Consider the following 20,920-nt stretch of genomic DNA (forward strand, 5'->3'; position numbering starts at 1 on the left):
CGTTGTCATGAATGCGCGCGATGCACTTACTGGCGTCGATGGATTCCCTGTTAAAGATATTAAGGTTTGGGAAGTAGGGAACCCATCGACATGTGTTAAGTCAGTGGGATTGTAAATAGTGCACGGGTGCCGAATCGCCAAATTAATCCCCAATCTTAATATGATACGACAATGGATGCAGTGTAGAGTAGGGTACTATCTACTGTATACCAATGCCGCACAGGAGCTCCGCTATAAACAACAAAATACGTGTCATGGTAATAACATCAATTAATTTTTTTATCATATTCCGTAAGCTCATATACACATTCACCTAGCAATACCGGCATTATCAACTCAACAAGGTTATCTCGTGGTTGGATGTGAGGCTAGAGGGCTGGATAGAGACAACTCCGAGAACGGGGAGATGGTTTCTTCTGACGCCACAATATTTATTAAACACAGAAAACCCAATCGGAACGCGCAGTACTAGGCTTGAGTCATGGTCATCATAAGTGATTAGAACACCTGCATAAATAAGACATTGGCATCTATCTCACTATGGCGCATTGTCCTCTGATGACGTCACAAATGTCACCGTATTACGTCATAATGACGTCACCCTGACTCCTCTTTTGCTAGCCTCAAGTTCCGCGTCCTCGGGATCAGATATGACCCTCGGCACTCGCATAGCGCTGGGACTGGACAGCGGCGAGTCGCTTGAGTTCCGTCGCGTCTTCACGGCCGTAATTCCGTTGCCTTCCTGCTTTTCCTTGTTACATTTTTCGCACATGCGCTTAGGAAGAGCGTCCGCTGACTTGCCCCTCTTGATCCAGACGTTGGACACCTCAGTGCACACGCATCGATCCTCCGCCATCTTGGTCTGCATCCGAGGAGACTGGATTCCATTTTCGGTCATGTGACCCCGAAATGCATTTCGATTTCCGTTTTTCTTGACCCACGCGTTTCCGGTGTTGCCACGCGTGCTGAACATGGTCCTGTCGTCATCTGAGTCGATGTCCGCTTCCGGGTCGCTGTCTGTGTCTCGGTACGACCGGAATTTCTGCACACGCCGACGCCTCTGACGTGATGAGTTGACGCTCTCACGACTAGCCGCTACCGCCGGTGCATTCTGGGTAATCCTGCTCTCAGGGCGCATGCGTGCGGACATACTTGACATCTCGATGCTCTCACTCACCTGGATCTCGGCCCACTGGTTCAACCGCCGAGCGGTCCCTGGAGACACCACCGACCCAGTATCACTCTGGCGTCCGGACAAGACGGATGGTTGGGAGCCGGTGTAGCCCAGCGCCTGACGCACCCTGGAAGTGGCCCCCTCCTGGCGAGACTCCTGACCCTTGCAGAGTGACGTCTTGGCGGTGACCTGCAGGGGGTAGCTGTCCGTGACGAGCTGGATGACTGCACCGCCGTCGCTAGAGGAACGCGAATGCCCGTCCTGCCCGGTCTGCTGAGGGCGTGCGTGCCCGTCCTGTCCTGTTTGTTGAGGGCGTGCGTGAGAGAGGTCCATGTTTTTTCGGTGTCGCGATAGGGAATCATTGCTCCCGCTCCATCTGCCCAGATGATTGTGTCGACCTTCCATGGATGCACCACTGCCGATACTACTAGAATCGCCTTTCTGTCTAGGCTTTCCATTCATCGCCAAAGCGCCACCCTTGGATTCTCTAGCAGCACGGGCTGAGCCTGTACTCGAGTTACTGTTCGCAATGGACGCAACAGACTCGGTGTCTTGGTTATCCATTACTCTTGCGTCTTCTCGTTGTACCACTGGAGACTCGGATCTTGGGGAGTGAGTGTGCGGTGACCGAGCCTGTGGTGACTGTTGCATGCGAGGCGACTGAGTCCCGGGAGACTTGACACGATCGCGAGCTGATTGCCTGAGTTTGGACTGCGCCTCTTGTGTCCGAGTGCCCGCTGGCATGCTGCGGTACCGACGAGCTTGACGTGACGACACGGACTCGTTATCTGTCGCGTGTGAGCTTGTAGGCTTGACTGCCATCAAGTTTCTAAGCGCTGCAGAGGAAGCGGTCGCAATGGCTTTGTGCTTGGAATTAGCGAGTGACTTGAGTAGAGACACGGCTCCTAGCTCCCACAAGAGTTCTTGATCCTCGGGGCAACGCGCCGACAAGTTCCACAGTGCCCCGCACGCGTTGCTCACCACTCGGAGACTCGGCGAACGTAAGTGGCTGAGGAGGGTGTGGAAGCAGGCGTTCGCGCGCAGAACCTTACGATACTCGGACCGGACCGCGATATGCGACGAGAGGTTGCGCAAGATTCCTCCGCTGCTCTCCACGACCGATATATTCCCGCTTGGACTGCAGTAACTCAAGCACTTCACGATAAACTTGAGAGCTCCCGGTGAGCTACATAGCTCGGTCTTGTTCTCTGAGCAATGCGCAGAGAGATTCCACAGAGCACTTAGGATAGTCCTGAGAGCGGTCTCACCGGTAACCTTACTTGCGACATCGATTAAAGACCTAGTAGCGTTACACGACTTGAGCGCTTCTCGGCAAACGTCATCTGCGCGCCAGCTGAGATTACGCAATATGCTCGCCGACACTTGCACGATCTCTTCTTCCTCTGTGGTCCCGAGCTGCGCGATCAAAGCTTCTAGAGTCTTGTCCATTTTGCAGAGAATAGTCTTGTTCTTGGTGTTGCCGAAGGTCAGGTTTGTCAGGGTCATCCCAGCATACTTGCGCAGGCTGATGCTGTAGAAGTCCTTGCACTCCGCGTTCACCTTGTGGTCGATCTCGATGAGTTCTGCGATAGCGTGAAGGCCACCGAGCTCGCAGATCGCAGTGCGATGCTCCTCCTCGAACGATAGCTTCATGAGCGCTGCAACAGCTGGTCCCGGTCCGTAGTCACGGAGCGGGGGATACCACCGTTCAGCACAGGGGTGTGGAGGCATGTCTCCATAATGCACTACGTCACAATGCGCGCGCACAATCTCTAGTAACCTCAGCACTCGAATCTCTCGTCGACCACGGCGATCCTCGACGTTTGTGTACACAATATTATGCAACGCAAGTCCAGCTCTCGCTCTCGCGTCACGCCGCGACTTTGGGTTGTCACGGCCGTGGAGTAAGTCTATGAGTAACGGCAGGCATCCTGATTGGCGCATGGCCGCGCAAGAGTCCTTGCTATTGGACATGGCTAGGAGAGTGCGTGACATGTCATCCTTGTCGTGTGTGCCAAGAAGGGAGAGTAGGGACTGCATCATGTCGATCCGAGTGTCCAGGTCTTGGTGCGTGGCAGCAGTGCTGGCAAAGCTTACCACACTCGAGGTCTCGAACCCTTCAAGCGCGTCGTGCGGGGAGTAGCAGTTTGCTTCCATGCTGGAGTGACTTGCGCTGCGGGCAAGACCTGTTACACGAGATATTCACGTTAATTGCTAATCCAGCAGTATTTAGCAAGAAATGATGCACCGACAGTCAAGGAAAAACTGTCTATAAACAGTGTGATAACGCACTACATTAAATGGCTTGAGGTGTTCATCTAGTTTTAATATAAACGGTTCACCCGTTTTAGTGATATTTTTGAAAAAGAGTTGTTTATGAATTCTCCTTACCCGATTAATGGTAAGCATATGATTGGAGTAGGGAGAATTCCTAGCTCTAGCTAATAGGAGAGTATCTTACCTTTGGCAGCACACGCCATGTTATACATCATCCTGGTGTCGTCTGCCAGCGCCTGTTGGGTGGCACGTGACTGTGGTACCGAGTGGGGAATCATCTCTTTATCTTGGGGGACTGTAGTTGTGGTAGGGGTTACCTCAGGGTTCTGTTGCCGGACCATATGACTAGAAGTTACAAGACCTATATCCCCACTACCTTGCCTCACAACACCAATACGCTTTCCTGAATCAGGGATCTGTGACGGGGGCTGCTGCTGCTGCTGTTGAGTCAGTAATTGCAGCATCTGCTGCCGCGTCATCAAGTGAAGAGGTGGAGGTACCTCTTGGGTCGTTGATCGGACCACTGGGTTTACCGCAGCTACGGTCGTCATGACTGGTCTGTTCGAGGTATTGTGCACGTACACAGGGTTGAGTGAGGACGAGGCAGGTGCTGTGACAGGCATGACGTACTGCGGCATACCGCTACACATTGGTGCAGTTGTACTGAAGGCTACAGGTGCACTGCGTGGAACAGGAATAGACTGAGGACTCGGGACTTCTGGGAGTTCTTCCAGTAGCTCATTTGTAGAGGGGAAATCTTTTTCTGTCTCCGAGTCGGCAATGACAGTTGTCGCTGGAGCTGTGAAAACATTTGAATCTGGTATGAGATCTCGGATTGAAAGCAAGTATCGCTCGAGCTTTTATTCTGAATAATAACTAACAAGCACTTGGATAGTTCTCTCACCTTGCTGTGCATGCTGGTCCTGTTCACTGCAAAAGCCGCTATCACGGCCTGGGAGCTGAGCACCAGTAGTCCCCTCTTGGGTCTTTTCTTTGCGGAATGCCTGGGCTTTGTCCGCGCCAGCGTTCAGTCCAGAGTTCTTCGCTTCTTCCTCAATGGCTCGTTTCTCCTCTAGCGTCATGTGAGCAGTTGAGGCCGTGTTGCTCTGTGGCGGAGATTTGAAGATTTGCTGTGACACCATTGCTATGGTTATTTCTTTAAAACAATGTTCTGGACATAAATGAGCTCTTAATGAATTCTATCGAAATTGGATTCCCACTTTAACAACCTATTCTAAAAAGTTTCGTGTGCAATTTAGCATTATGTCCACTTACAGCGCAGGAGGACCGATCATCTTCCATCCAGGGAGGGGTCAAGTAAATGTTTTCTTCCGATGGCCGACGGGAATTCTCAATCGACGCCATCTTGCAAAACTCAGCGTAATCCTGTATGGAGACAAAACTCAATAAGGTCTACAATATACTCAAATTGCTGTATAGCCCCATGTTGTCAATCTAACAATTAAGAAGCCAGAAGAGGAAAAAATCGATTATCATGGCTTATCTACAATTTCTTTGATTTTTTAATTGAATTTGGTAATCAAAGGATTAAGCTATACAGAGAAACTTTTATTCACGTATTGTTCATGTTTTATTAACGTCTTTTTTCATATGCATAAAATAATTACTTGATTGACATTTTCGTGGGGGGTTAGGGGAGAGAGCATACCCTAGTAGAGTCCATGTCATCATCATGCCAAGGTGGAATCTGCCGCATCTGTTCCTCTGTCACCATCTTGTTGATACCATAGTTCTTATGGTCAGGGGCAGTACACACAAAGTTCTAAAGCACAATTGGTAAAGTTAGAAAAAGTTCTACTTTAAATAAAATTATAAAAAAAATCCTGAGACCATTATCTTATTACAAACCCTAACAGTTCACTGCTATTATTATCTGATTAAAAACCCTAACAGTTTACTGCCATCATTATTAGATCACCCACCCTGACAGGCCCATCATCTTCATCGTTCCAGGGGGGAGATAGGCACAGCTCTTCATCTGATGGTACTCTGCTGATCTGTTGACTGGTCATACCAGATGGCATCTCCTGTTTGCCCGAGATCCTGCCAAAGTCCTAGAATTGAATAAAATACAAAGTCAGCCAACACCAGAGGCAGATCTACTGTACGGGTGGGCCCCGCCCCCTTTATTTTCAGATATTTGGCTTAAAATAACAAGAAATATAAGGAAATCCATGATGAATCCAGCCCCTTTTTTCTAAACTCCTGAAACTGCCCCTGAATGCACCCCAAATGACTGACATACAATGAACCATGCCCACAGCTGATGACTTACCCTAAGAGAGTCAACTTCCTCGTCATGCCAGATAGGAGGCCTTTTGATGTGTTCCTCTGAAGCACGTTGATAGATAGCCTCATCTGTTCGCTCCATGTATTTTTCCTCTTTCTTTCTGTCAGTCCCTGAAAAGTCCTACAATAAAGCCAGCATAGTCATGTAAGTATGAGAAATCCTACTTTACATACAGCATAGATTAACTTTGACATTATCTATATCTATATCTGACTCTGTACTTATGTGCTGACCTTGATTGAGTCGGCATCATCATCCTCCCATGGTGTTAATTTTTTCATGGTGTTTGACGGTGCAACTGGTTTAATTGGTTTACTCTGGGACTGACTGGACTGTTTACATCTTTCAGCAGCACCAAAGTCCTATTAAGAACATTATATTCATAATAAAATCAATCCAGCTATGTCATTTGAGAGTGATGCAAGAGCTTTGACTATATTTTCACAAAACCTCATGCTACATCATGCAAGTTTTTCTTGCAACTTAATTCACAAATTGTTCATGAAGTTAAGAAAAAATTAACATTACCTTAATAGAATCTTCATCTTTTGCATATGCAGCTTGAACTAAAGCATCAATCTTGGCCTTATCCATTTTCCTGGCATACAAAGGTGACATGACTGTCTTCACACTCTCAGTAGTACTGGCACAGCTATGAGGGCCACTGGGGGCCCTAGTCAGCAGGGGGCTTTGAGGAGCACCATTTGTCAAGGACACTGGTATGGGTCGTTCTGGACCTTTGGGGCCAACAGATGGGACTCCAGGGTTTTGTACAGGCAGGTTTGTGGATGTTGCCACCTGGGAAAGCTTGGTGTTTTCAACTTGTTCATCTTCTGCAGGATTCTTCTGGGAGAAAGGCATATTATTTAAATACTTTACAATAAAACCATGTAAGTTGTCCTGAAACCTTTCAGACAGACAGAAAATTATATCCAAAAAAAACATAAATTCCTCTTCTAACACTCCTCTGGTTTATTTATAAGAGATATTTATGGCTTTGGCACATACCTGTTTCCTGTTGGTCTTTTGGTTCATGAGATTGTCTACCTCACAGCCCCCTGAATCCTCCTCCTCAGACAGCTCCCACCTGGTGACAAGAAAAACAATAAGAAGGGGATCTGGGGGCTCCCACCTGGTGACAAGAAAAACAATAAGAAGGGGATCTGGGGGCTCCCAGGGGGACACCAACATACTGGATGGAACATAACAAAACCATATAATGATTTTATCTCCTTAACAATTCTTTTTGAGTTTTCATTTTGAGGATAGCAAATACTTCAACTGACCCCTGGTCATCGCAAAATATAAACTATATGAATGTCATTATAACACTATTAAGTAACAAAACTATATGAATTTCATTATATATGTCATTATTATATATAATATATATACGGTATTTACAATTTAACGATATATTTATTATCACATACCTTGGGGTCTCACGGACATCTAGTTGATCAATGTTACGGTCAAAAATATCCTCTGTTTGGAATAGAGATAATAATTGTTAGCTTCTATCATCCATTTGCATTTAACAGCATAAAGTGCTATCTATGTCTGACTTTCATGTCAAGACCTTTATATTTATGTTCCTCAAGCATTATTACTAATTCTCTTTTAAACTGCCACAATAGACATTGTGGTTAGACTGGTGCGAAAAACAGCTGAATGATTTCTAGTCAGATAACAGTATGTGCTTGTAGAGTTAATGGAGCAAAGAAGAACATGTGACCTTATATGATGTGTATGTGACATGAGGCACATGCCGACCCTCTGGAAGCCTGACATAATCAAACAAAGATGACCAAACAATGGATTGAAAACCAAGAACTGTAGAATACAGTGTAAAGGCAGGATTGGATAAATACTAAAAAATAACGTTATTTTAGGATCTACTTGATTTAGTAAAATGATTATGATTAGACGAAAACTGGACCAGGAAACGTGTCATTCAATTGGAATTACGATGAAATTAAATGAGCATATATCTCCAGTGAGAAGGCGCGGAGAACCACATGCAGCAGTGAACCATTAAAATGCCACGCTGAGAAATATATAAACAATAACTTACTTAGGCGATCGGACTCTAGCACTTATACTCGGCACAAATCTGCTCTTGACTTACTGAAGCCATGAATCACGGCGAAATCTCGCGTTGAAAGTAGGAGTTATAATTACACGAAGAAACATTCAATTTCAATTTGATTAAATGTTCGGGAAGCCATTTTAGTGTTAATGGCAAGAAGTGTTTGCCCGCATGAGCATCGAGGGTGGATTACAAATGGCAAACAGGCTTTTCATTGATAAATTCAACTTACATCTACATAAACAGTCCCCAAACTAGGCCAAGATAAAATATAAAAATACTCATCGAAGCCACACGTGGAAATTATCAGGAATCGTGAAACCCGATCGCCAAGACAAGTTTCGAATTGAACATTGTTGTTAAGGAAAATGAATTTGAAACTGTTGGAAAATATTTAGACTACTTCCCTACTATTTTTCTTTAATATATAGGGCGTTTAGTGAATAATAATGAAAATAACATTGCTCAAGAGCTAAGTTTTACTCAGGAAAAAGCAAGCATAGACAATGATTCGAAGCTATCTCAAGATCACTTACCTTCAAAATCGTCCATGTTGTTTCCGCTCTGCTTTCATTCAGTGTTGTGAAGCCAAAGACTGTGTTGGGGCCTCTTGTATGGCGGTAGAAGTCGGAAACTTCAAAACATTCGACCGAACGGCCGCCGTCTTCTAAGCTTTAAAGAACGGCGGTGAGATGAGAGGAACACGGCACGAAATGAAGAGCGCTTTCTCAAAGGCTTCGCCGCTGCTGTGAGTTTTGACAATTAAAGCGAGAACCGAAGCCACCAAAGACTACCTTTTACACCAAATATCAAAATACTAAGTCTTCTCTAGCTATTTTCTTCTTTTCCTCATGATATACATTGTTTACGATCTTATCCTTGCCTGAGAATTTTCCAGAGGGAAACAGAATTTCGGCTATGCCGTCGGATTTTCTGATAGAATTTCTAAGGTGAAGCGGAAAGCAAGTGATGATGTGATTGGAGGAGCGGGCGAGATTCAAGATGGCGGTACGTGTGTAAATAATGCTTTTGGTTCTCCTAAAAAAATATTCCTATGATAATCTTAGCAAAGTTTATAAGCATGAGACAGAAACTAAGTAGAATATTCTAGGTGTAAATAGAATAAGTATTTAGTCACAGGGTGCATTAAATGATTCAGCTTAATTTTTACTAATTTATTCTTTGATTAAAATCTAAATTCTCTACAAGTGCAAAATGGTGATCAACTTTCTGTTTGCCTTATCGTTATGTGCCTTGTGAAATACCGAAATTCCACCCACTCAACTTTATAGTATGATTTTATTTGTTCCCAGGGAAATAGCTTGAACCGGACACAGCTGGGTAAGAAAAGTAATAGAAAAAATACTACAAGTTGCTTCATTTGATTTGTCCTTGGTTCTTGAATTTCAAATAAACGATTAGGCCTTGCTTGTCGTTTTGCGTCACTGTTCTTGCACGCTGGTCTATGTAGTGCGCCAGTGATTCGCGCGCGTGACGGCATGACGATTCCCACAAGATTTCCGTTACGCCGACCTTCTAACCGACACAGCCGTGTTTTGATGATTTCATTTTAAGTTTTGTCTAAAATCATAATAAATTAACTTAGTCCCAAAAGGAAACAGGCTAAAAAATTTCGAGGTTAAATCTTCAATTTTTTTTTTACAATTCCAGCTACGGCAGGGCTTTTATCGTGTGTATTACACCTGCATATTTGCAGCTTTTAGTGTTCCTTTATTTTGTTTTGTTTTGTCGCCGTATTTCATTAATTTGAGAGCTGAAGGGAAGCAATAGCAGCTTCGACACCCCCGGCGGCTGTGTCGCCAGACAGGTTCCGGAAATCCAAAACTTTTCACCCACCCCTCCCTGTCTCGTTTCCTGTATTGCACATGCGTGTTTTGGGAACACAGAATAAACGGTTGAGCTCCCGGTGGAGAGAGCGCAGCGGTGGAGCCTTCTTCATCCATCACGTAATTTCTCAGTTCGTAATGCCCTCCCTAGAGGTCTGAATCACGCTAGCTACCTCTGTGACTGCAAAAATCATCACTGAGAGCGGATCGCGCGATGGCCAATGCACCGACGAGCAGTGATGCCTGCCTGAGTATTGTCCATTCCTTGATGTGCCATCGTCAGGGGGGCGAATCCGAAGCCTTTGCTAAACGTGCCATCGAATCGCTGGTTAAGAAACTTAAGGAGAAAAAGGACGAATTAGATTCACTTATTACAGCTATCACTTCTGCTGGAACACATCCTTCTAAGTGTGTTACGATTCAAAGGACGCTAGATGGGAGGCTCCAAGTTGCTGGCAGGAAGGGCTTTCCTCATGTTATATACGCTAGGATTTGGCGATGGCCGGACCTGCATAAAAACGAGCTCCGTCATGTAAAATACTGCCAATTTGCGTTCGATCTGAAATGTGACAGCGTGTGTGTTAACCCGTTTCACTATGAGCGGGTCGTGTCGCCGGGTAAGTAGGGCCGTTGTACACGCCGCTACAGCGAGCTTGACAGCCGATACAATTTTGACTTACTCGATTGTTATTATAAAGCTATAGTTGTGCCAACGACTATTGTCTAGCGCGCCCGTCTTCAATAATACACCACACCAAAAGGCTGAGACCTTTTATTTCGCTTCAGATATTGCCGGCTTGAGTCTTTCAAGAAATTCAGGTAAGAAATAACGACAAATTACCGGGCTTTGCTTCCCTGATTTAGTTACTCAAACGAAACATACTACGATTTACTTGTCATTATTATGCTCGCAACAGCATGATTTTAACATGAATGATTTAAATGGTCTTGCAAGGCTATAGATTGATGCTATGAAGGCGTATTGGTTATGCCATTTTGGATTTTAAGCCATTCACACAATACATTTTGGTTTTCAATTCTTATTCTTTTTGACGCAGACATACTGTCTGGGATGCAAGACCACGTGTTACTCAAACTTAGCATTTGGAACAGCTGAAATCGCCAGCTATCATATCTTTCCAGAGATCATCAACATCAAAATTATGTTTCGCAAAAACCATAGTCATCAAGACTAAACTATTTATTACGAAACATACTTGTTTGATTTTTTTAATACTGTTGTATACTGTATAGTATAATGGAATAATCAAACAAACATTGTTTTTGCCATAAGTAAATTTCAATGGTTGTCACGCCATGTTAAAAGGTGAGTGTATTTAATTCAAGGTTACATTAATTGAGAATACTTCACTTTGCAACGTAATTGCAATAATTTATTTAGTTTTACTTCAGTTTCCATGACAAATCTTACTCTTTGGTTTAATAGTGACCCCATATTTCCACTAAAGTTTTTTTTCACCTTTTGTGCTGTACTTAGTTGATATGTATTCAACACTACATCACCTAAAGAGTATGACACTCCATAAAAGCCTTTCCATTTGAATTTACCATTTCTATGATTCTATCTTAAGTGCTGTTACATCCCCAGACTTGCTGACTAGGTCTCTAATTTAACCCTTTTTCGACTATCTCAAATCTATCTATCTCAAATCTGAGGCTTAGGTTACCATAGTTCCATTTTCACCTCTTGTTAAACTTTTGATAAAAATAGAACGAAAAAGGAGTCTTCAACTCAGCATCTCAAGTAATTGCAAGTGTAACAGCACTGCTTTTCATTTTATCAAGTTAATCATTTTATGGCAATCATGCTGTTAATATAAACTTAGTGTGGTTAAAGTTTTCTGCCTGTTTGTTTATGCTAGTTAATTTTTTGGTATTTGCCAAAAACTTAAGAAAAAGTGTCTAATATAATTGGTAATAACTACATTGTGATAACTTTAAGTATTTTTCAAAAAAAGGAAGGCTTTCACTATAAACTAATCTAAATAACAAGTTTTTTTTTCAACATATAAAAGCTGTTGTTTTGGATAAGTTTAAAATTTGAAAGTGTACTGAGCTCACACCAGGCAGACCTGTAAGTCTTGTTTGGTGTTGTTACTGAGTGTTTTTGACCAGGATTTAACAAAGTCTATGTATGTATAATTCTTTTTTTTATGTATATGTGCCTGTGATAGTTTGCCATACAAATGAAGTTTAGTTTTAGTTTTGCTTTTCTTTGATCAAACAGTTCTAGGCATTGTTACCATAAGAAAAAATATACCGCTTGACCTTTTTGTTCCACAACTTGTGTGATGTAAAGCTCTTTTATTATTATTTCACAAATCTTCTTCCTTATAGAAATAGTTGTTTAAAACTTGCCAATCCGTTGTTTTTATCTAGACTTAACCACATGGTCATAGTATCCACAATATGCACAATCCAAGATGATTATTCTGTATTGGTTGATGGTTGGGTGACATTAATTAACCACATGGTCATAGTAGCCACAATATGCACAATCCAAGATGATTATTCTGCATTGGTTGATGGTTGGGTGACATTAATTAACCACATGGTCATAGTACCCACAATATGCACAATCCAAGATGACTTTCCTTAGGCACATGTTTGTTGTATCATAAAAAAAGATGATTTCACTAAGAGAGAGTTACATTTTGTATTTAGAAATTATCCTTAAAAAAGTATGAGCTAGATATTTTGTATAATCTATGCAAGTATAACATGGTATATAGATAAACAATTACCATAGGGCGAGATCACTTTACCTTTGGTTAATATTAACATGACAAAGGCAATCTCTTCCAAAGTGGATAACCCTCTGCAAGATAGTGGTTAAGATTTATTCAATTTTTTCTCTGACTAAGGGCTTGCCAAGTACCACCTACTGGCTCAGCCCATAATATTTTTATTTCAGATATGTAAACTTAAACTATTATTTAGGCTTGAATAATTATATATTTGGAATATTTGAAGGTTTTTTTCCCATTAAACTAAATAGGACTTCATTTTATTGTGAAACTGTTGCTCTAGCTGATATAAATTTAGAAAAATAACATTGATACACATCAACAAGAGTCTGTATAGCACCTATAAAAGGTAATTTTAGCCGTTGCTATCATATTATTATATTAAAGTCACAATCTGCAATTTAAGATAACTGTAAACACACCTTTAGATGTTCAGCTTCATACACCTCCTCTAGAATAGGCAAAGACGTCTTGTACTAAGAAGTCACATGGCTTTTGGAGTGGCAAATGCAAGCTAAAAGAACAGGTTTGCCACCCCAAAAGTCTTGATTTCTTAGTCTTTTATAAGCTCCTTGTCTAAGGAATAGGATATAAAATAACCCCCTGTCTCTAGCCCATTCGCTAGCCCCACAATGGAATACTGAAGCATTGTGTACCTACAATAATTGGCAAACGTAAAGACAATGCATTTTTCCCTATGAGTCATAGGTTTCTATTTCAGTTAGGGTGCCCACCCTAAAATTAAGGGCCAATCCAAGATCCCCAATAAAGGCCTGGGCACTATTAGCATTTATATAAATTTATATACATTACTCTCCCTTGTTGTTGAGTTCTACTGTAACAGTTTTGTGAATCAGACATAGTTTAGTTACCTGTTACCTTTACCATTTGTGTACTTAGAGGGTGGATATGGAAGCACAAGTAGCCAGAGTGAACCAGACTTTCGCCAAGCAGTTGTTCCAACTGCTCATCATTTCCCTGGTAAGAAATACAATATTTGAAAATTTGTTCCCTTTAAAGGCTAATTTAGATGGCAAAATTTAGTTGTATGTGACTTGCTTGAATCACCTTTTCAACTTGTGTCACAGAGTGTACACAATGTAATGTTTTTCTCTGCTAAAGTAAACATTCATAGTCAGGATCATGAAGCTGAACACACCATGCCATTGTACTCAGCCTCTAGGCTCAATGTACTATTTTGCTTTCCATAAGCATTAGAGTTTACCTATGTAAATGATAATGATGAAAAAATATTCTGATTGGTAAGCACCAAAAGCAAAATTGTCCAAAATCAGTCAGCATCTCATTCATCTTGAACCAACTAGAACACGAGTGTAGGTATGTGTGTGTGGGAGGAGTATAGGTATGTGTGTGTGGAAGGAGTGTAGGTATGTGTGTGGGAGGAGCGTAGGTATGTGTGTGTGGGAGGAGTGTAGGTATGTGTGTGTGGGAGGAGTGTAGGTATGTGTGTGTGGGAGGAGTGTAGGTATGTGTGTGGGAGGAGCGTAGGTATGTGTGTGTGGGAGGAGTGTAGGTATGTGTGTGGGAGGAGCGTAGGTATGTGTGTGTGGGAGGGGTGTAGGTATGTGTGTGGGAGGAGCGTAGGTATGTGTGTGTGGGAGGAGTGTAGGTATGTGTGTGTGGGAGGAGTGTAGGTATGTGTGTGTGGGAGGAGTGTAGGTATGTGTGTGGGAGGAGCGTAGGTATGTGTGTGTGGGAGGAGCGTAGGTATGTGTGTGTGGGAGGAGTGTAGGTATGTGTGTGGGAGGAGCGTAGGTATGTGTGTGTGGGAGGAGTGTAGGTATGTGTGTGTGGGAGGAGTGTAGGTATGTGTGTGTGGGAGGAGTGTAGGATGTGTGTGTGGGAGGAGTGTAGGTATGTGTGTGTGGGAGGAGCGTAGGTATGTGTGTATGGGAGGAGTGTAGGTATGTGTGTGGGGAAGGGGTGTAGGTATGTGTGTGTGGGAGGAGTGTAGGTATGTGTGTGTGGGAGGAGTGAAGGTATGTGTGTGCGGGAGGAGTGTAGGTATGTGTGTGGGGGAGGAGTGTAGGTATGTGTGTGGGGGAGGGGTGTGTGTTTGTGTTGAGGAGGGGGGTTCATAAGGGGTAAAGAATTTTCATTCAACTCACATTCTACTACTAAGAAACAGTGATTTTTTTCTTCTTTAGGTGGTCAAACTATACCCCCTCCTGTTGGTCCACCGCCTGATATGTATTCTATGCATGGGGCTGGAGTAGAGCCAGGAATTGGCCATGTGTCCCAAGGTATAATACCATTTATTTCAGCTTTAGGCTAATAAGCCTTTTTCAGTGGTGTAAACAGGATCAAATTCAGGATATCTGAGCTGAAAGGATGGTTTTAATTATGAAAACTATACCACCCATCTGTGGTTTCCAATCCATTGTTGTTTTTTTGTGTTAATGAAAACTCAGTGGCTAGAGAAAAACTTACAGTTCCTACTTGGAAGCAGATGAAACGCAATAAAAGCCAATGGCTGTTTTTTTTCTTGTGCCTACACTTACCCTCACATTCAAGGGTGTAATGTGAAGTTTGATCAAACACAGCAGGGTGTTGAAGAGGGGATGCCCATCACGAATCACGAATTTATTTTAAGGCTTTTCACGAATCACGGATTTAATTTAGGGCCAATCACGAATTTATTTTTAGGCTTTTCACGAATCACGGATTTAATTTAGGGCCAATCACGAATTTATTTTTAGGCTTTTCATGAATCGCGGATTTAATTTAGGGCCAATCACGATATTATTTTTAGACTTTTCACGAATCACGGATTTAATTTAAGGCCAATCACGAATCACGAAAATACTCTTGAACACCCTGATGCAGCAAATCGATTTTGTCTACCAAATCCAACATGTCTGACGCACATAAAATATCAAACTCTTGAGTATACGTGAAAAATTCTTAAAAGGAATTTATCTACAAGACAAATACCATAGAAAAACGTGCGAAAAATTAACCTGTCTGGTGTATTTCTCCTCTATAGAGATGGGATTTCGCACCAGTCCCGTTCGAGAATTCTGTCTGGGCGATCTCGGGTTATAATCACCCGTTCTACTACTCATAAACCTGACCTTCTAATCTTTTTTATCTTTTATCTCTTTTTCAATCAGAATCTTCGTCTGTAGTAGCGAGCCCGCCCGGTTGGAGCAGCCCGACGCAAAGCAGTACTCAAGGCTATTGTGAGTTCTTGATCCGCCTCGTTTTTACGAAGGCCCGCACGAACTGTCTTCTCACCTTGGAATTTATAAAATCGCGGGCGCGAACTTCATAATAACGCATGCGCTCTGGTTTTGAAAAAAAAAAAAGAAACCAAAACGTCCAAAAACTCGATAGGACTACAGCGAGGGTGAAAAAAGGCACCCCTTTCCAAACAGAAAAGGTGTGTTATTTTTACAAACTAAAAAAATATAAACTAGGTTCCTTTTGCTGCTATTTCGATCATTCGTTTTGTATGTGTAACCGCTGACTAGCCCAGCTGTTCCTTTTACCTCATTACATCTTGTTTGACATGTGCATAAAAGTAAACTTATTCAGACTTTGAAAAAATCCATACAAAGAAAAATAAAGAAAAAAACATAAAATAAAACGAACAAAAGCCTTTTCTCTCGATTCCAGGGACGCAGCAAGATCCAGTGGAAGACAATGGACCTATTTCTAAACATCCTCGTAAGTGTGGCAATACGACAGAACCGAGAGACCATGGTCTCTTGACAGAACCTGTGAAGCCTACGACACACCAGGCGATTTGGCTCTTCCTAGATGGATCAATACATGAACCTAACCCTAACCGCAACACTCAAGTGTGGTACGCAATTCAATAACCGGCAATCGCCAGCGAATTTGATCGCCAGTATCGAACGAATCACACATCTAGATATCGACGAATTCGCCGCGCAGACAGACCTAGCGATTCTCAGCCGGCGATTGAAACTCGCTCGAACGAGCGTACAAAATCGCCTAGTGTGTCGTGCGTTGTATTCATTTTGATGCTGGAGTAAATGTATTATTGTTAGGTTGATTATTTGTAAGGTCACCGTTCATTGAAATTGCAAAACCTTTTCGTAGAAATACCTGTGAAGAAGAATTACTCTTCACTTCTTTGTCTTTCTTTCTTCCGGTCTTTCTTTTAGTATATCCCATATGACTTCCCATATGATAAAGCTATTCCAAGAAAATGGTTTACCACTCGTCTTGTAATTTTGTTTCGTCTAACACTAACAACAAGCCAACGTTTTTCTCTTTAGCACCAGAAAATTGGTGTTCTATTGCTTACTTTGAACTGGATCAACAAGTCGGCGAAATCTTCAAAGTGACGTCAAACTGCCCGTCTGTCACTGTAGACGGCTATGTCGACCCTTCCGGTGGAAACAGATTCTGTCTCGGCCAGCTTTCCAATGTCCACAGAACCGAGGCTAGCGAGCGAGCAAGACTTCATATTGGTGCGTACGGTTAACTTCTAGACAAAACATTTCACATTTCAAGACATGTCACAATGCCAACCGGATTTCGAGGTTTTAAGCCTTGTTAGTGTTTGCTTGCTCTGTATTTACCAGTACATGTTAAACATTGCCGTCCGTTTCACACGTATCGTTGCCTTGCTGTAAATACTTCACAATATCTCTGGCATATTTCTGTCTTACGTCTTTTACACTAATTAGTCTATGCTTTTAGGAGCTCCCTGCCCAGTCATTTAATTTAAGTTCCCTTTATTTGTTTTATTTGTATTTTGTATGAAGCGAAGCTAATGAATTAAAATTAAATTAATCAGCAAGCGTAAAGCCAAAGAGAGAAGAGATGCTCGTAATTATTTGTCAATAGTTTTCCTAGAAATTAATAGGAAAAAGAAGGACTTGAGAAGTTAGATTTCTCTTGAAGAGAGACACCAGTATTTAGGATCAACGCCTTCATATCCTCTTCAGGCTATGATCATTAATTTAGACAACTCGATGGCATTTTATCGAATTTTTTTTATCTTCTCGTCTTGTAAAGGTAAAGGAGTACAACTAGACGTCCGTGGGGAGGGGGATGTGTGGGTTCGTTGCCTGAGTGAGCACAGCGTCTTCGTCCAGAGCTACTACCTCGACCGAGAGGCGGGCCGTTGCCCTGGTGACGCCGTCCATAAAATCTACCCCTCGGCATACATCAAGGTGTTCGACCTGCGTCAGTGTTACAGGCAAATGAAGCAACAGGCGCATTCTGCACAGGCAGCAGCCGCTGCCCAAGCAGCCGCCGTCGTGAGTGGTGTGGGCCCAGGCGCGCTTTTGCCGCAGATGGGACAAACCAGCGTGGGCGTGGATGACCTCAGGAGGCTCTGTATTCTACGGTTGAGCTTTGTGAAGGGCTGGGGACCCGATTACCCGCGAAAAAGCATCAAGGAGACACCGTGTTGGATAGAAATTCACCTTCACAGGGCTCTACAGCTATTGGATGAAATACTCATTACGATGCCAATCAACGAGCCTCGACCTCATGATGCCTGAGGAGCAAGGTCTGCTAACCTCGCTTTCCCGATGCCTCGTTTTGACTCCTTGATATCTCGCCCAATAGGGTTTCCAGCTAAAGAAATATCCACTGACAGTCAACCCTTCCCTTTTGGGTACCTAGTTATTACGAACGGGAGCACAAGATCGAGATAAAAAATATGAGTGAAAACCCTTATTGCCACCTAGTTATTATGGACGGGAACACAAGATCGAGATACAAACATATGACTGGAATAGTGACAATAGCCCTCGCTATGACGGTCCCGGGGGTCCGTTATGGGGATCCTGCTTGGCTCGGGGCGTGGTTGGACATTCCAGACATACCTGTTACAGTTCGACGTGTGCTACCGTGGCCATCTTGGCGGTTTCATGAAGTAAGCCATTAATATTCACTGGCCAATCAGCGAGGCAAAGAACTGCTTGATTGACATCAGCGCATGACGCTTTCAGTTATGAAGTTCGTGTCAATCAGAACAGTGATTCTCTCGTGCTGATTGGCTAACTCTTGAAAATTTGTCTTCGTGGCCACGTTAGCGCGCGTCATGCTCTAAAGCACGCGATTTAACTTGCGTGACACCTAGGCTTGTGAGAGCCCATAGAAAATATCCCATTCGGTAGCGAGCTCAATTCACTTCAATCTTGGTGAAAATCGGTCCACAATAAAGGTAAAACAACATCGGCTTAGTTCTATCGCTAAAGTATTAAAAAGTAGGAAACGTTTCATTTGTTATAGATTATGAAAGTTTTCATGTTTAAAACAGAAGATGGTTATTAAAGCTGGATCAGGGGACTTCAAGGTCGTTCTGTCTTGAGCCACCTTAAACAGTGAACACGAAATGTCTGCCTCGTGTCTTTGATGCGTCTTGGGGCCTTGAATGGCGAAATATAGTATTTCACAAACTTCTGTTCTAAGCAAAAAAGAAAGTCCCCAGATTTAAGGAAAGCCTCTTTTCTCGTGTTTTCCTGATTTTTCAAGATGTGTCGACCCATACGCAAAGTAATAATTTAATAATTGTACAGTTCGTTAGGCAAAGTAATTAAAAAAATTTGAATGTAAATAATCAAAATACGTAAATATGCGTTACGGTAACTTACCGTTCCACTGTAATCGTGGGGTCGAGCTTCTCACTAATTCCGCTTCGTGCGCAATGAACATGTAGCTAACGTCGCGCTATCTGTCGGACTTCTCTACAGCGGCACGATAATGCGCCTTGGCAGGCCATTCCCTATTAGCTTTAATCCCGGGCCAAGAAATCTTTTCTTATGAAACCTCAGTCTCCCTTTCTTGAAACATATAATTAAAATCATCTTTAAAAATTAGAATATGATCAATATATAGAGTGGTTTATTTACACGAAACCCTGTGTTTTGTGTGGGAATGCCAGGATTGGAAGCATGTGTAGGGGTGAGCGTGGTGGCCATTAATACTTTCTGTCGTCAATCAGAATTCGAGCCGATTCCCGAACTCACCCCTGGTGACCACACCTAAAAACCATAAACGTGAAATGTCTTACATGAATTAGTTTTATGTTTAAAAAACGATGGTACTAAACTAATGATTTGCAGTCTAACTTTAAAGATCTTACAAATCTTACCCTGAACTAGCCTAAGGACGTCAGCTTGTTACTTATGTGCATTCTGGATTTTACGATATGCCTCGGGAGAAAGGAAAATGTATCGTAAAATCGAGGTATCGTTGCAAAGAGGTCCCGATTTGTACAAATTAAAAAAAATTCTTTTACATTTCACCGAAATCTGCCGAGAGAATGGAACGCCATCGTAAAATCGAGGTTATCGTAAAATCCAGGTTCCACTGTAGTTATTTTCTCAAATATTTGGTTAATAAAGTGATGGCATTGCGTAAACCGACGAGATTTCACTATTTACCGCAATGCTTGATTAGCCCCGTGAAATACATAATATACTATATAGTGCTGTACCGTAATCGGATTTTATTGTGTAAGATAATCTTTAGGATAGTTATAAGAAAATTGTAATATGTACATAGAATACAAAAGATGGAAGATGGGAATAAACCCGACAAAGTGCTTTGGTAGCGCGATTATCATATTAGTTTGTGTACTTGTTTTCTTATCTTAATCATTTAAGTGATAATTGTACTGTTATAGTTAATCGCAAGTAAGCTCTGCTTCTCGCATGACGTTCCCTGGATAAGTTTCCATTTTTTACCAGTGAATGGATTCCTTTATAGACATAGACAGCTAGTAACCAGGAAATGGGTTACTTGATAGACAGTAGTAACCAGGGAATGGGTAACTTGATAGACAGCAAGTAACTAAGGAATGGGTTCCTTGATAGACAGCGAGTAACCAGGGAATGGGCTACTAGATAGTCAGCAAGTAACCTTGGAATGGTTTCCTTGATAGACAGCAAGTAACCAGGGAATGGGTTACTTGATAGACAGCAATTAACCAAGGAAGGGGTTACTTGATAGACAGCAAGTAACCAGGGAAGGGGTTACTTGATAGACAGCAAGTAACCAGGGAAGGGGTTACTTCATAGACAGCAAGTCTATCAAGATAGATTACTTGATAGACAGGAAATAACCAGGGAATGGGTTCCTTGATAGACAGCAAGTAACCAGGGAAGGGGTTACTTGATAAACAGAAAGTAACCCGGGAAATGGGGTTACTTGATAACAGCAAGTAACCAGGGAATGGGATACTTGATAGACAGCTATTAACCAGGGATACTTGATAGACAGCAAGTAACCAGGAAAGGGGTTACTTGATAGACAGCAAGTAACCAGGGAATGGGTTCCTTGATAGACAGCAAGTAACCAGGGAAGGGGTTACTTGATAGACAGCAAGTAACCAGGGCAGGAGTTACTTGATAGACAGCAATTAACCAGAGAAGGGGTTACTTGATAGACAAGAAGTAACTAAGGAATGGGTTCCTTGATAGTGAGCAATTAACCAGGGAATGG

General features: G+C 42.6%; 2 protein-coding genes and 1 long non-coding RNA gene across 7 annotated transcripts; 1 reads left to right on the forward strand and 2 right to left on the reverse strand.

Moving 5' to 3' along the window:
- Positions 1 to 252: 252 nt before the first annotated feature.
- Positions 253 to 8,527, reverse strand: LOC116609777. 4 transcript variants are annotated; one of them, XM_032370540.2, is made up of 12 exons: positions 8,388 to 8,527; positions 7,196 to 7,247; positions 6,771 to 6,849; positions 6,291 to 6,605; positions 5,996 to 6,124; positions 5,748 to 5,882; positions 5,395 to 5,526; positions 5,121 to 5,234; positions 4,727 to 4,837; positions 4,356 to 4,557; positions 3,636 to 4,250; positions 253 to 3,360 (listed from the first exon to the last, which is right to left on the reverse strand). In XM_032370540.2, exons 1-12 carry the CDS (start codon positions 8,401 to 8,403, stop codon positions 587 to 589), a joined length of 4,674 nt encoding a protein of 1,557 aa, XP_032226431.2. In that variant the 5' UTR covers positions 8,404 to 8,527; the 3' UTR covers positions 253 to 586. The 4 variants fall into 4 exon arrangements, with proteins under 4 accessions (XP_032226431.2, XP_032226429.2, XP_032226430.2 ...); XM_032370538.2 differs by having other exon boundaries at positions 4,356 to 4,581; XM_032370539.2 differs by having other exon boundaries at positions 6,291 to 6,608.
- A 1,385-nt stretch (positions 8,528 to 9,912) lies between these two features.
- Positions 9,913 to 20,043, forward strand: LOC5502276 (mothers against decapentaplegic homolog 4). The gene is made up of 8 exons (XM_032370541.2): positions 9,913 to 10,315; positions 10,485 to 10,517; positions 13,367 to 13,447; positions 14,635 to 14,730; positions 15,601 to 15,669; positions 16,106 to 16,156; positions 16,735 to 16,929; positions 17,480 to 20,043. Exons 1-8 carry the CDS (start codon positions 9,913 to 9,915, stop codon positions 17,968 to 17,970), a joined length of 1,419 nt encoding a protein of 472 aa, XP_032226432.1. The 3' UTR covers positions 17,971 to 20,043.
- On the reverse strand, positions 11,075 to 16,842 carry LOC125561198. Of its 2 annotated transcripts, none has more exons than XR_007307218.1 (2): positions 16,562 to 16,842; positions 11,075 to 13,444 (listed from the first exon to the last, which is right to left on the reverse strand). It is a non-coding gene; the product is annotated as an uncharacterized LOC125561198 (long non-coding RNA). The 2 variants fall into 2 exon arrangements; XR_007307217.1 differs by lacking the exon at positions 16,562 to 16,842 and adding an exon at positions 15,562 to 15,788.
- Positions 20,044 to 20,920: the final 877 nt, after the last annotated feature.

This window comes from Nematostella vectensis, chromosome 3 (genome assembly GCF_932526225.1).
Source record: "Nematostella vectensis chromosome 3, jaNemVect1.1, whole genome shotgun sequence".
Lineage (NCBI taxonomy): Eukaryota > Metazoa > Cnidaria > Anthozoa > Actiniaria > Edwardsiidae > Nematostella > Nematostella vectensis.